Below are 13,363 nucleotides of genomic sequence, written 5' to 3'. Positions count from 1 at the left end.
CCTCTGAGGTCTCTAGTTTCATCACTGGAATCTCAGAGCCTGGCTCCACCAAAATAGAGGTCTCTTCCTGGAGGAGAGGGAAGTGGGGAGGGAGAGATGTGTACGTGTATGTGTGTGTGTGTGGAGGGGGGGGGAGCTCAGTGGGGATGTTGTCAGACTGGACTCTGATGCCTGGGAAGATGGGTCATCATTTGCCATCAGATCCAGCTACGTGTCCCCAAACACAGAATCACGCAGCAAACACACCAAATGACACTGAGAGACACACACCCATAAAAGCATATCAAGTAAACATAAAAAATACAAACACACTTTAGTCTCAGTGACAGGTCTGATCCCTGCTGATAAGAAACACGTGTCTGGCAAGACAAGTCCTTGCTGCTTCCCAACTCATCTGCTTTTGGCTGATCACCTCATCCCTGACTCATTCTTTGTGTCTCCGTCTTTTCATTTCACTTTCTCTCCTTCAAACTTCAGGCCAGTGTAATATTGCATCGTTTTACCGCAATTCTCTCCCTCTGGCACTTTTGTCTGTCTATCCTTCTGATTCACTTTTCTGTTATGTGGCCTTTATTTGGGAACCTCTCTTTCCTCTTCCTGTTATGAAACTTGCCATTGAGAGGAGGACCTCCTCTTCTGTGGTATAAAAACATTGTCACCTTGGGCAAATTGGTGGGTCTTGTTTTTTATATGCCAGGAAGACGGTTATGCAACATACCTCCCTATTGTTCTGCTTGTAATAATTCAACAATATGGTTACGAGAGAAATGTTTGTTGAAATTCTTCAATACTCATGCAGTATACCAGATTTGTGTGTCTACAGCTCAGCCTTGACGTGCTCAGAGAATTGAGAGTCGATTTTTTTTAAACAGGTGTGGACGCTATCCACCCACTGACACATCCAACTCTTATCTAAACAGTATCATTTTTGCATCACGCACGGTGAGTGGGGAATAACAATAAGATATTTCTTGTTCCGCAGTATCCCTGCTAACTGTTAGTGACAAGAGGTTCTTCCCGTAAAGCTTAACATTTGTCCAGAAACAAGCTGCTCTGTCCAGGTTTGGCAGAGAACAAGGTCCTTAATTTGTCCCCGTTTGAGGGAGGACAAGAGACCAGCTGACTTCTCTTGGAGAAGGTTGCCTTCTCTGGTAGTGACTCCCCTATGAACGTGGACACTGACAGGATTCATGATTAGTTTAGCATTTACAAGGCCTGGCATGAGTCTGCCACGTTACTGTGATCACCAGCTGCTGTTATCTGTAATGGGCCGTAGTGTACTTCTGTGGAATGGGCTGTGGTGTACATCTGTGGAATGCACCACTGCTTCCTTCGATGAACGTGCCAATGCTACAGGTGCCTCTGTAAAAGCCTGTTTGCACATCTGTTGCAATGGAATCCTCTTTAAATAGGTTTATAGGGAAGGGGATGACCTTTTCCTACATGTTGGCAGTCTTTGATTCCATTAGACTTGTCCCTGTCTGGCCTATTAGCCAAATGTCAGCTTTAGCACATCAGCTAATTGACATGCTGTAGATGGATCCAAGCTGCCTGTGTGAGACCCCTCAACGGATGAAATGTTGAATTGTATTTGTAATGGAAACATCATCACTGGGTGTAGAAAGGTGCTTGGGTTCCAGCCTAAGGGCCTTTGAGTGAAAAAATACCCTGTGTCCAAATCTGGAAAGCTTCAGTCAACACCCAGTTGTTGGAATGGAAATATCTCATCTGAGAAGTCGCCTTGCATCAAAATCCCCCACTGAGCAAAGAATGGACAAATCAAGATGTAGAGTGGAACGTGTTCTGCTGTTATTGTGACTACCGATCGCCTCCTTTCTTTCTCTCCTTCTTTCAGATGGACGAGTAACCTTAGCCGACCTTAAATGGTTCCAGTCAAAAGATCTTACGTTTTTTTCCTGTGTAAGGTGTGGTCGTTCATGTTACAGAGATTTATTGAGTTACAAGACCCAAGTTGCTGTATTTCTAAAAGGATTGGGAGCTTTCTGTAACAAATCTGTTTCTTTTCCTTAATCTAATTTGTGCCATGGAGACTCAGGTCAACAGAGAAAACCATAGCACGGACAAAAGCCAGGCCGTTATTTCCCAAGCTGTGCTCTGCTGACCCCAGCCAACATCAACTTCCCCCTAATATCCCGCGTAAGGACACTTCTACAAAGCAGCTCATGGAAACTCAATGACTTTTTAGAGAAGGAGAGGGGGGGGGGGTGGAAGTGTGAGAGGTACTCTGTAAGGAACCTTCCACATCTTATCTTCAGTTCTAACTATGAATGTGCTTTCTTATCTTTCCCGCCACATAGGGGTAGCCTAGACGGAAAAGTCTGATGTAGGTAATCAAAGATTGGCTGAGCATGGCTAATGTGCTAATACTGTGCACACTGAATTAGAGCATAAAACAATATTTACAGTACGGTATCAGAGATGACGGCAGTGCACTGTTTCAATGAGGAGGCTTCCAGACATTGTGATATTGTGAGTGCCTAACATTACAATAACATTCATCAGTGCGTTACCACCATTGTTTGGCGGGTGATGATGGGAGTTTGTACTCTGCCAATCATCACTTAGTCCAGAACCGCAAAGCTGGAGTGGCAGGGTCTCCCTTTTCCTCATCAATGGAATGCATCGCTCACACCCAAACAGGACATCCCAAACAGATGCCAGATTGGTGTGAGTGAACCGTGATGAAAATAAAGGGATGACAAGGTGATGTTGGTGACAGCCTAGCCGAAGGGCTGTTGCTGCTGCGCTACCCACCAATCAAACCAGAATGTACTTGACTGCACTCTGGTCTACACAGTTCAACCCACTTTACCTACAGATATCATCATGATTTCCTTCCTGATATAACACTTCAGTAAGGTGCTCCAGAAACAATGGGCATGGATTTTCCTAGTTGGGTGAGGAACAGGATGTTCTCGCTTATTGCAGCATATTGAACTCAATATACAATATCCGCCACCTGCACTCCATACATGTATACGGTATTGTATCCTAGATAGTGATAGGAGACTTTTCTGTGCCCTGAGTAATGGAAACCAATGCTAGAGCCAACTGTACATGGTGAGCAGCAACTTTAAAGACTTACCAGGTTTGGGGGCCTTTCCACCAGCCCCTGTTGGACAAAACAAACAGAGTAACAATTCAAGTTCTCATTAAACATTCTTTCTCAGAGTCCACAAGTTCATGCAATCATGAGCTCCATTGTGTGTATTAAAAAAGCACTTGAATATTGTTAGGTCCTTGGAAGGACCACTCACCAACTCCAAGCCCCCCAGCTCCTAAACCGCCCGCCCCGACACCTCCAGGGACTGCACCGCCAGGACCAACACCTCGCCCTCCATAGCCTCCTGCTAGAACGACAGCACAGGTCAAATACACCCGCTACTTCCACCTCATCATCATCATCATCATCATTTCAGTTATCAGCTTGTAAGAGTTCTCTCACTCTATAGCCAAAGTCTAATACTGCTACGTGGCCATGTTAGGCTTAAAATAGGTATGCAACAACAATCTGTAAGAGAGTCTAATGCCTGCACACCCCATAATAGCACTTAGTAAACTGTCTTAATGACAGTGGTTGGGCCTGAACACTATGCTTTGACCCACAATAATGTCATTACTATCGTCGTAACGGAGCTATTCTTAGTTTTTTCATGGCCATCAAGAATTAGAACCCCCATCATCTGTTCTACTCTGGTGACTAAACCGTTACCAAAAGCAATTGTGCAGATGTAGACAAAATGTTGCCAAACTGCTGCCCATTCCAGCAGTATGTAAAACAGCTCAAGTGTGGAGAGCAACAGTAGTTCATGTGGTTTCCTGGTCAAGCGCACAGTGAAGGGCATGTGTGTGCAGTGCTGAGTGCATCTGCTATATCTATACACTGGCTGTGATGGTTGAAGACTGGCGCGCTACCCACTTCAGTCTATTTTAAGTAGAACAGAATGGTAAACTCTCTGGTTAAGACCTGTGTGGAAAAATTGAACTTTGACAACAGAGATTGTTTGAAATAGTGGCACACTTAATTTACTATTGTAAAGTTTATCCAATTAATCTACTGATAGTGGTCAACATAAGCACACAAAACATCACAGATTTCACTCTTGGAAGTAAATGATATCTACAATAATAAATGAACAAATTACAGTATATAATTATGACAGTTAGCAGTCAAGTGTTTTATTCTCACCTCCTGTTTTTGCTGGTTTGTATCCCGCTGGGACACCAGCAGCTCCTTGTAAAACAACAGACAAAGAGTTATGTTACATAGAAAGTGTAACAATTTTTGAATGAAGCTCCCCAAATCCTCCTTCCTGAATGCCGATGTAGATCATCTGCTCACTCTGGGTTTGTTGAGAGGTGGACCTGCTGAGATATCGTTACACCAGGACCACATGGGTAGCCCAGGGGGGCTTGCATCTCTAAATCTTTGCTGTTACAAAACACCTTTGGAAGTGTTAAGAGCTTGGCATTGGAACTTTTACATTGTATTTCAACCTGATTTATGGCCTCATGTTGCTAAAGATCACCACTAGGGCTCATCCAGATGGAACATTTACAATAGGAAACAGTACCCCACAGTGGAAAAACAAAAAAGAAAAGGATGACATTTTTGGGGGGAATAACCAGGATATATGGTTCGGACTTTGACAGTAATGGTTTGTGGCACACATGAGTAAGCCGTTTCGGACCATTGCAAACGCTGGGCTCGGTGTGCCCATTTGGTGCCGGAGGTGTGTGCTTCAACTGTCCGGATGGCTATTAAATATTTTACACGTTCAACACCAGTGAAACCAAAAAGCCACAGCCTTTAGTGGGTATAGAGTGGGATAATGTTTGTTGTCAGTTGGTCTGAAGTTCAGACAGAGACATTTTGTACAGTACAAGGCACACTGCTGTCTTGTGTATTTCTATTTATGGTGAAGGTGATTCTAACCCTAATGTTCTAAGGTTCTGACTTTTGTACCTGTGAAATACAAGAAATACAACTGGAGTGTTAAAATGGATAGTTGTCACCAGAAACACAACTCATAAAATAGTAAAAACGTATTATATAACCTATCTATGTACAGTAATGGATGTACATTTCTGTACTGGGGACATGCTGGAGAAGGATAAGAATGCCATGTTACCTGGATAGAGGCCAGCGCCTGGTCTAACACCTCCAGCTTCGATTCCAGTCCCAGCCGGCACATACACACCTGCAAGCACAGAAAACATGGATATTCTGGCTTTTTTATGGCCCTCAAGTAAGTTTACTTCCAAAGTCAAGTCTGGTCCCAAAGTATCAACCGAAGTCTATAGCCCCCAGTGGAACTGTATTGTCTTCAAAGACAAACCATTGAATGGACTGGTTTCACCAACCTTACCTCAAACAACCATCATCCTACTATAACTCGGTGTCTGGTTTAGGTAGGAAGACTCAGTAGTATGTTATAACACACTTTACTGGGAATACAAACACATTGGCAAATATGCTTCTGCTCGCACTGGCTCTCTTCTGATAACCCACTGGGACACTGTCTCCACATCTGTGGCAGAGAGTTGTGATACAAATTCCCCCTTCAGATAGAGAGCGAGACACAACCAAGGATGGAGGCAACAAGGAACTGGAGCCATGTCGGCATGCAGGAGAGCTCCTGGTGTTAAAAAGAGCGCCCTGGCTGTAAAGTAGGAGTGTCAAGACTGTGTGACATGATGGTGGTGCCGACTGACAGCGCTAAGGTCTCGGCATGAACAAGCTCGGCCCGATTCTCTTCGGCCCTCACCTTCATCCATCAACAACATTCCTATGATGTAGGACATCAGGAAACAATGGCATTAAGAGCCATAGCCAGACTTTGCTTGTCTGATGGTCTGAGAAAAAACCTTTTTGTTTTGATTCCGATGAGGTATTGCAGTTGGAAAGGCTCTTTCACCAGGCCTCAACACAGCATCCCCCCCCCCCTGCCCCGTTCTCTCCTGATTGTTGGCCTCTTCTCCGAGCAATTCCTGAGATGGTCGTTCTGGATCCCAGACACAGTGGCCTCATGTGTGGAAGGAACAACAACAGAAACAAAGAAGGGGAGGAGAGAGAGAGGGGGGAGACAGAGAGAGAGAGAGAGGGAGGGAGGGAGGGAGGGAGAACACTTGAGTTGTTCTGGGAGGACTTACATCCCTCCTATGGGACCGGTGAGCTCAGGCTGCAATTATAAAGTTATATTTTTGAAGGAAAAACCTGGTTTCTATCACAGAAACGTTGAGTACTGTAGTGAAGATTTTAAGATGATGAGGATTATGTTTAATGAGCATGACATGTGTTTGGAGGCCAACTAATTTAACTTATCAAAGGCCTCAATGTGTTCCCTAGTGGGAGCACTGGGACTTTAGTGTTTTAGTAATTTGTTCACTGAGGGCAGCATCTGAAGGTAAAATCAATTTAACTGTCTGAGTTTGGTCATAGAAGGACATGAGGAGGGGTTCTCTGGATATGTTATGTTAAGATACAACATAAAAAAACTTTGTAGTTGTGTTGTAAAGAAATACTTGGAAAGTGGAATATGGAATTAGAAAGAGATCGTGTGTGCATGTGTGTCTGTTTAACCAGCATAATCAGGCCAGTCGGCATCAACACTCGTGGTGGAAAGATACTGTAAATCCACAAGCATTGATGCACGGAGAGGTGAGCCCTATTTTTCCTAAATCCTCATAAGTCACACATCTAAAGCCGATTGGAAAAGAGGGGGAAATATTTGGTCTATCTGGTCTGTTTTTGTTTAGCATATTCTATTCTCAACCAAGGTCTGTGCCCAGCGGGATTTGTATGATTCATTGCAGCAATAGTGTTCCTTACATGTTTTTTATCCCGATGGTTTCATTTTGAAAACATCATGTTTAAGAGCACAAACGGTCATTTTTGAGTGATAGTTTATTTGAAAGAGCATGGCAGATGTGTCCTTGGATAACAAATGACCTCACGGTTGAATTTGTGGACGGACGAACAAGAGGATGCTCTCAAACTGTTTCTAATTGGGACAGTGAGAGAACTACAGTATAATGGAAGAGACAGTTTGGCCATTTACAGTTTGACCTTCAACACTCGACTACGGGCTAAGTGTTGAGAACTTGAACGACGAACACAAAGTTTGTTCTTTTCCAAAGAAAGGGAGGAATATAATAAAACGTATAATTCATTCAAAGTATATTTACAGGCTAATGTGTGTGTTTGTGAAAAAGTGTCGGTGTATGAGCATATTGTGAGAGCGAGGGGATGACAACCAAGTCATAGCTGACACTGTGTTTGGGGAAGGTTGTGTGAATGTATATAAAGTGCATGCAGACTCAGTTCATCCTTGCCCACAGTGGTTGGCAGCTGCAAGGCAGAGAATCCTGAGATACAGTAGAGTGCCACTATGCCAGCGAAGCATTCCTTATTCTTCACTGCAGCCTGGCCAGGACTTCAGTTCACAATCAAAGGGAGGATTTCCTGTCCCATAGTTGAGGAAGAGGGCACAGGGACTGTTTGTCTGCTCCAATTGTTTCTTCTTGTCAGAATCCTGTTGCAGCACTGCACTGTTCCACACCATGGGGAGGTAACACAGGGAGCGCTGGGTTCATGTTGGCCTCTACTTAGTAACTTCACCTTTGCTGGGAATGTATTGGTTTCATATCATCTTATAATCAAATTAAAACAACTGTCATTGTGTGGTGCTCATCCTACAGTGTGCGGATTCTCTTTGGTATGTATTGTAAGCCAGCAGTCTTTACTTAAGCTGTATGTGTATTTGATTAATACGGTTTGGACTGGCCGTCGGGAGAGTCAGGAGATTTCCCAAATGGACGGTCAAACGGCCGCGGCATAATGCTTTTTTAAAAAATAATAATACACGGCCGTGGGGCGGTCTGCGTTTCAAAGTCCCGTTTTTCAGTCCCAGTCCAGAACTGAATACAGGGTAGGAGTTTGGTAAGAATCAGTACACGGTTTCAAGAACAAACACACAGTACCAAAACCTGTTGGCGTACATCCAACATGTATTTAGTCTGGGATGATATACCTTGTTTTGAGATTTCTTAGTCGTTACATTGTTATTTTGTGTTTAGATTGGGACGTTTTATCCACCTAATGTTCACTAACAGATGGAGAGGGTGTAGCCGCCAATGTTTAGTTTGCACATTTCAGTATTAGCCAGATGAATAAGCAAGGACATGTTTACCTACTGATAGCTGGCAAAGATTTGTATTTGGTTCTTTCATTTAAGAATAATATCTATGCCGGAGACATACAGCCAGACCAAACAAATTCAATATCAAACGGCTTAGTACAAATGAATGTGGTCATTTGACAACTCTTTTTTAGTCTTGTATGGCCTGGGTTTATTGGAAATGTGTTAGCAAACACATTCACATACTGGAACAACTAATGACTTTTAATGACTGAATGGCAAACATATTAGCTATTTATATGTAAGAACTTTTTTTTATGTCCACAATTTGTTCAAATGAAATGGATGGATTTTCCCCTATTAACTCCTTTGCTAACGACTGACAACCACTTTAAAGGCGTTGTTAGTGACATGATATATGGGCCACAGTTACAGCAAGCTTGTGAGTAATGCCGTGTTTTCAGGACCCTTCACTGTGGGTGTCTAATAATTGGTCATTTTAACTGTATAATTAATTGCAAAGGACGCACATGGAACACAGACAACACACAGACAACACAGACACACGCACACGCACAAACACAGACACACGCACAGACACAGACACACAAGCAGACACACACCCACACAATGTGATTGCTGCATTCCCCCACCCCTTGTGAAAGACTCAGCGTCATTACATTTGTGATCCCACACAGTCCCTTCTCTTCTTTGAACCTAGGAAATACATGTGATTTGTTCATTACCATCACCTAACCTTCCAGCATTGACCATCCATTCACTATATCACTCCAAGCACAACCTGGAGTGGTGATCTAGTCCAAAGCAGATCTAGTGCGGTGGAGAAGACTGCAGATTCTGGCACTTGTACATTGACCGTTATCAGACTTGTGGCGTCTTGCCGACTTCTTGTCACCATTTTGCATTATATTTTCCAGAGCACAGAGAAGCAGAGGGGTCAAAGAAAGAGAAAAGAGACATTAGTAAATCAAACTGATAGCCCCCCCCCCCGCCCCTCGCAGCTCCTCCACCTGTCCTTTTCCCAGTCAAGCCAAGGCCTCCATGCCTCCGCCTTCCTGACACATCTGCGTAGCAGAGCATCAATGTGAGGTATGCAAAGTCAAATAAACAGACGACACACAGACGGCACTGTTATAAAAAGGGGGAGGTGAGATTCTGATCTAGTCGTCATCGTCCCTCCATCTCCAACCTTTCAGTATCTTGGCCAAGGCAGACCCACCAGGGGTTAACATGTGGTTGATCTCTATAGGATTCAGAAAAGCAAAGTGTAAAAAAACACCAACAGCTGCAAATTCCTCCTACGTGACGGATCAGAGATGTTGAAGATGGTGCACTGAACATGACAGAAATGGTAACCGTGGATATGATACTTCTATGAAATCACTAAAGGGTATTTGAATATTGTGTGTATTTTGACAGGATTCCAGACATACTCTACAAACTTGAAGGAAGTATGGCATGAAGTGTAGTTAAATGACAAATGAATACAGGTCTGTGGGCAATCATAGTTCTTATTAACTAATGATTATAGGGACATTGTTGTTATGGGAATATGAGATCAGTTACCTTTTGAGTTCTATTGATATTGGTAAGAAACAGGCCAGAAAGAGTGTCCCATATCGAGTGACATTCTTATTTGGAGGATTGCCACCCAGAAAAAAAGATCACACCAGCATTTCCAAATAGGGATTTTACATTAAAATGAACATCCAAGGCAAAATCTAAAATAGCCAAAATCTAAAATAATATAATTTCAAATGTTCTCTGAAACATACATCATCTCCTTTGACTGGATATAGACATGTCCAGATTCACCCTGTATCCCAGCAAGCACATAGGCCCTGCATTTAAGACACTTGACAAGGTATAAAGAATGCCCCAAATCTGTGACCTCAACTTTTTTCTGGAGGACACAACTCGTTTTTAAAGGGTAAAAATCTGTAGACTGAACTTTGATTAACCACCATAGCATACTATGTATGTGAGCATGAGAAATAGTCCAATAAATATTTGTATGTAATACCTGTGCTCTTAAAAAAACAAACATTTAATAGAATTCCAAGGTTTACATCACTGTTTTAAACCTCAACTGAATCATGTGTAAGATGCGTTAACCCATGTTTATTAGAGAAACATCTGTCTCATGAATGTATGAAACGGATATGTAAGAAGAGCGTGCTATTTTTTTCATGCCAGATGACTTTCATGGAATTGACGTAATGCATTTAATTGAAGGTTCCAATTGGTAGTTAGTCTTCAAGAGTGTTTTAGTCATGCCTATCACTATGCCTGTAGTGATAAAGGGACATAATGTTTATTTATTAGTTTGTTTGTCAACATTTTCGTTTCTGTGTATTCATCTGCCTCTCGCTTGTAAATAAATAATAACAACATACTGTAGGATTTTTTCTTATGTTGCTCTTAATATTGCTGTTTAAAAGCAGGACACCTGAGGTAAAAGAAAAATATTTGTAAAAAATGTAACAAAAGCGTCTCCTATAAGTGAAAAAAATGCATTTTTACAGGGCTTTATGATGGTCATAAAACAAACACTGACAACCTGATCTGAATGTCTCACAGATGGAACGTTCTATAGGAGCCCGGGATCGGCAATTTAATTTTTACAAGGCCTGTTACTGTACTTCAGGATCTGTTGCCTAAGGGTTAATAGCAGACATGGGAGATCATGTAGTGGCCAGTAGAGGGTCAGAAAGGGCCCATTCCTGAGAGGGCCATGTCTCAGAGTACTGGCTCTCTTGGACAGTTCAGCTCACAGCACACAATCTCATGAGGTCTGCTTGCCGAATAGCTGGAATGAATCATCTGGGCTAACGTGCTTCTTTTTTCAACACTTGGCACAGGTAGCCTACAGACCAAACATCTCCTGAGAGACACATGGTTTGACATTTACCCACAAACGATTACATGGGGAGATGCAAACCATGCAAGCAGGTCTCATTCCTTCGAATGGTCATGATGTTGGATGGCAGGACGGTGCTGCAGTGTAAGTGTTCAGCAGCGTTATGAGTGCCGTCATACAGGATGCATTTGTAAAGGAAATAGGTTGCAATAAACAGAGTATCCGTGTTACATACACAACATAATAAAAAGGGATGTGTCTGCACCATCATGCTACACCCTGGATATTTCCAGCACAGATCTTTTATGTTGTGCGTCTTAAAGCTAATTATACATCCCAACCCTGATCTAATTTTTTACAACACCTATAACATAGATAGTGAAAACGGTGACTCTCCATTCATAACTAACTGGCCAGTGATCACTCTGCGGAACTATGGGTTCTGTTCTATATGGCCACATACACGAAGGAAGTCTCTACGACACATTAAACATCAGGCCTGGTTGCTCACGGCCAAACTTCCAACCATCTTCAAAAGATAAATTGTTTAAGTGAATCCAGCAATAAAGATTATGAGATCTGTACTCTGCAATGAGATCTGATGACAGTACTTTTCCCTCCAAGTACTCCATGCAGTGCAATCTAGCCCTATGGTGTCACATTAATCCAGATAGCTGTTGCTGGCAATCCACCTAATACAGGATGGGATTACTTCCAGAGTGGTGCTCAAAACATGTGCCTCCAATAAAGCCTCAAACAGCACTCAGAGATAATCAGATTGGGAGTCTACCAACCAGTGGGGCAACGATGCAATTCAGAACAAGTTTTGCCTGACATCCAGGTGTGCCACCGGATCTGCCATGATTTCATTCACCTTCAACTGTGGCCAGGGGAGTGCCACTGACGGCAACAATTATTGGATTAGATTCCTCTGAAGTCCAGGGACTGCCTGCCTTTCAGCCTGGCTAAAGCCAAAACAGGCAAACTGGCTTCCAGTGCTGCAAAAGAAAGTAATTCTTATGAGACTGGAAGGAACAGAGCTGTTATTTTCTTCTTTTGATCCTCGGCCGATTTCTGCTTGTCAGGCATGTGTCATTAACCGCTTTTGTCATAAAACAGAAACTAATGACTCTGGCATCAGTTAGTGAGTCCGTCATTTGGATCGCTGTACTAAAGCAACGGACATGGAGGCGTGAAAATGGAACAAAGTGAGATTCACTACACTCTTGACATTACGCATGTAATAAGTGAACATGCTCTGATTACATTTGTGTGATGGAGCAAAGAGGACAGGAGAGGATAGATGGAATTGTATTAATCTCGAGAAGTATGATAGCTAACCCACTTGGGTCTCGTCTCTACTTGCCTTGTGTTTAAAGTGAAGTTCAGTATGTATGACAGCAGATTAAAGCCCCCCAAAATAAATTTAACTAATTAAAAAGTCTGTCAATGAATTACATCTTGTTCTCACTTTTCAGTTAGAGATGCTGACTGAGCGAGTTTGAAAACGACAGCTTTGCGGAAGAGGCCACTGAGTCCAAGTTGTCTTTTCAGATTTATTTTGATCAGGATAACATCTCGTTCATTGTATCCGTCTGACAGATGTTTTTTGTTTGTGGAATGCAAGGAAGATCAGTCTCTCCCAAAGTAGGGCAGAGGGACTGATGACACATTTGAGCATTACAGTACCTGCTGAGGGTCGCAGGGTCAAATGACGAGAGACATATTTATTAACAAACCCCTTCCCCAACGTTCCCTCTTGCATCATAACTCACTGACACTTGGAGAAAGAAAAACATTCAGAAGAGACTTTCACCCTGGGAATCCATTTAGAGTGCATGACCAGAGTACAGGCAACACTTTCTCTATAAAACATTAAAAAAGGTGATTGGGTGTTAATAGGGTTCATGTAACTTGCAGATAGTTTTCACTTCCTTGGACAAGTTTACTAGGTGGTTTCTCAACTATGTGCTCCCAGACACAGAAGGAGCTGGTTTCAGCACCCTGGGAAAGAGTGATATGGATGGATTTTACGTTCACAAGAGATCAAAGTTGGTTTTCGAAGCCAATATTGATATTCGCTGGCTCTTTCGTATGCTGTAAATTCTGCCTGGGCTAGTCTTGACAGCTGAACTTAGATCTGTTTGTTTCCGTCATGGCATTTGGCTGACAGTTATGGTTGGTGCAAAGATGAGGGTGGAAAATACTGCCTTGGCAAAAAAAACAAAAGGCAGTTTTTTTTAATCGATCCTGAAATATAGCAGGTGAATTGCAGATGAATGAGGTTTATGCAGACTTGTCAAAGTTCAGTCCAAAAATG

At 42.7% G+C, this 13,363-nt stretch overlaps 1 protein-coding gene across 1 annotated transcript in view; it reads right to left on the bottom strand.

Moving 5' to 3' along the window:
* The window catches only part of elna (elastin a), a 75,414-nt gene that overhangs the window by 31,471 nt on the left and 30,580 nt on the right, over positions 1 to 13,363 (bottom strand). The window contains exons 3-6 of the mRNA XM_084673644.1: positions 5,154 to 5,222; positions 4,211 to 4,255; positions 3,279 to 3,371; positions 3,107 to 3,133 (exon numbers count right to left, since the gene is read on the bottom strand). Coding sequence (XP_084529770.1) covers positions 3,107 to 3,133; positions 3,279 to 3,371; positions 4,211 to 4,255; positions 5,154 to 5,222 — 234 coding nt within the window. The remainder of the gene's footprint in view (positions 1 to 3,106; positions 3,134 to 3,278; positions 3,372 to 4,210; positions 4,256 to 5,153; positions 5,223 to 13,363) is intronic.

Source organism: Hypomesus nipponensis, chromosome 15 (genome assembly GCF_054491055.1).
Source record: "Hypomesus nipponensis isolate SF chromosome 15, ASM5449105v1, whole genome shotgun sequence".
In the NCBI taxonomy this organism is placed as follows: domain Eukaryota; kingdom Metazoa; phylum Chordata; class Actinopteri; order Osmeriformes; family Osmeridae; genus Hypomesus; species Hypomesus nipponensis.
Note: the sequence above shows the minus strand (reverse complement) of the source record. Positions and strands in the feature narration are given on the sequence as shown.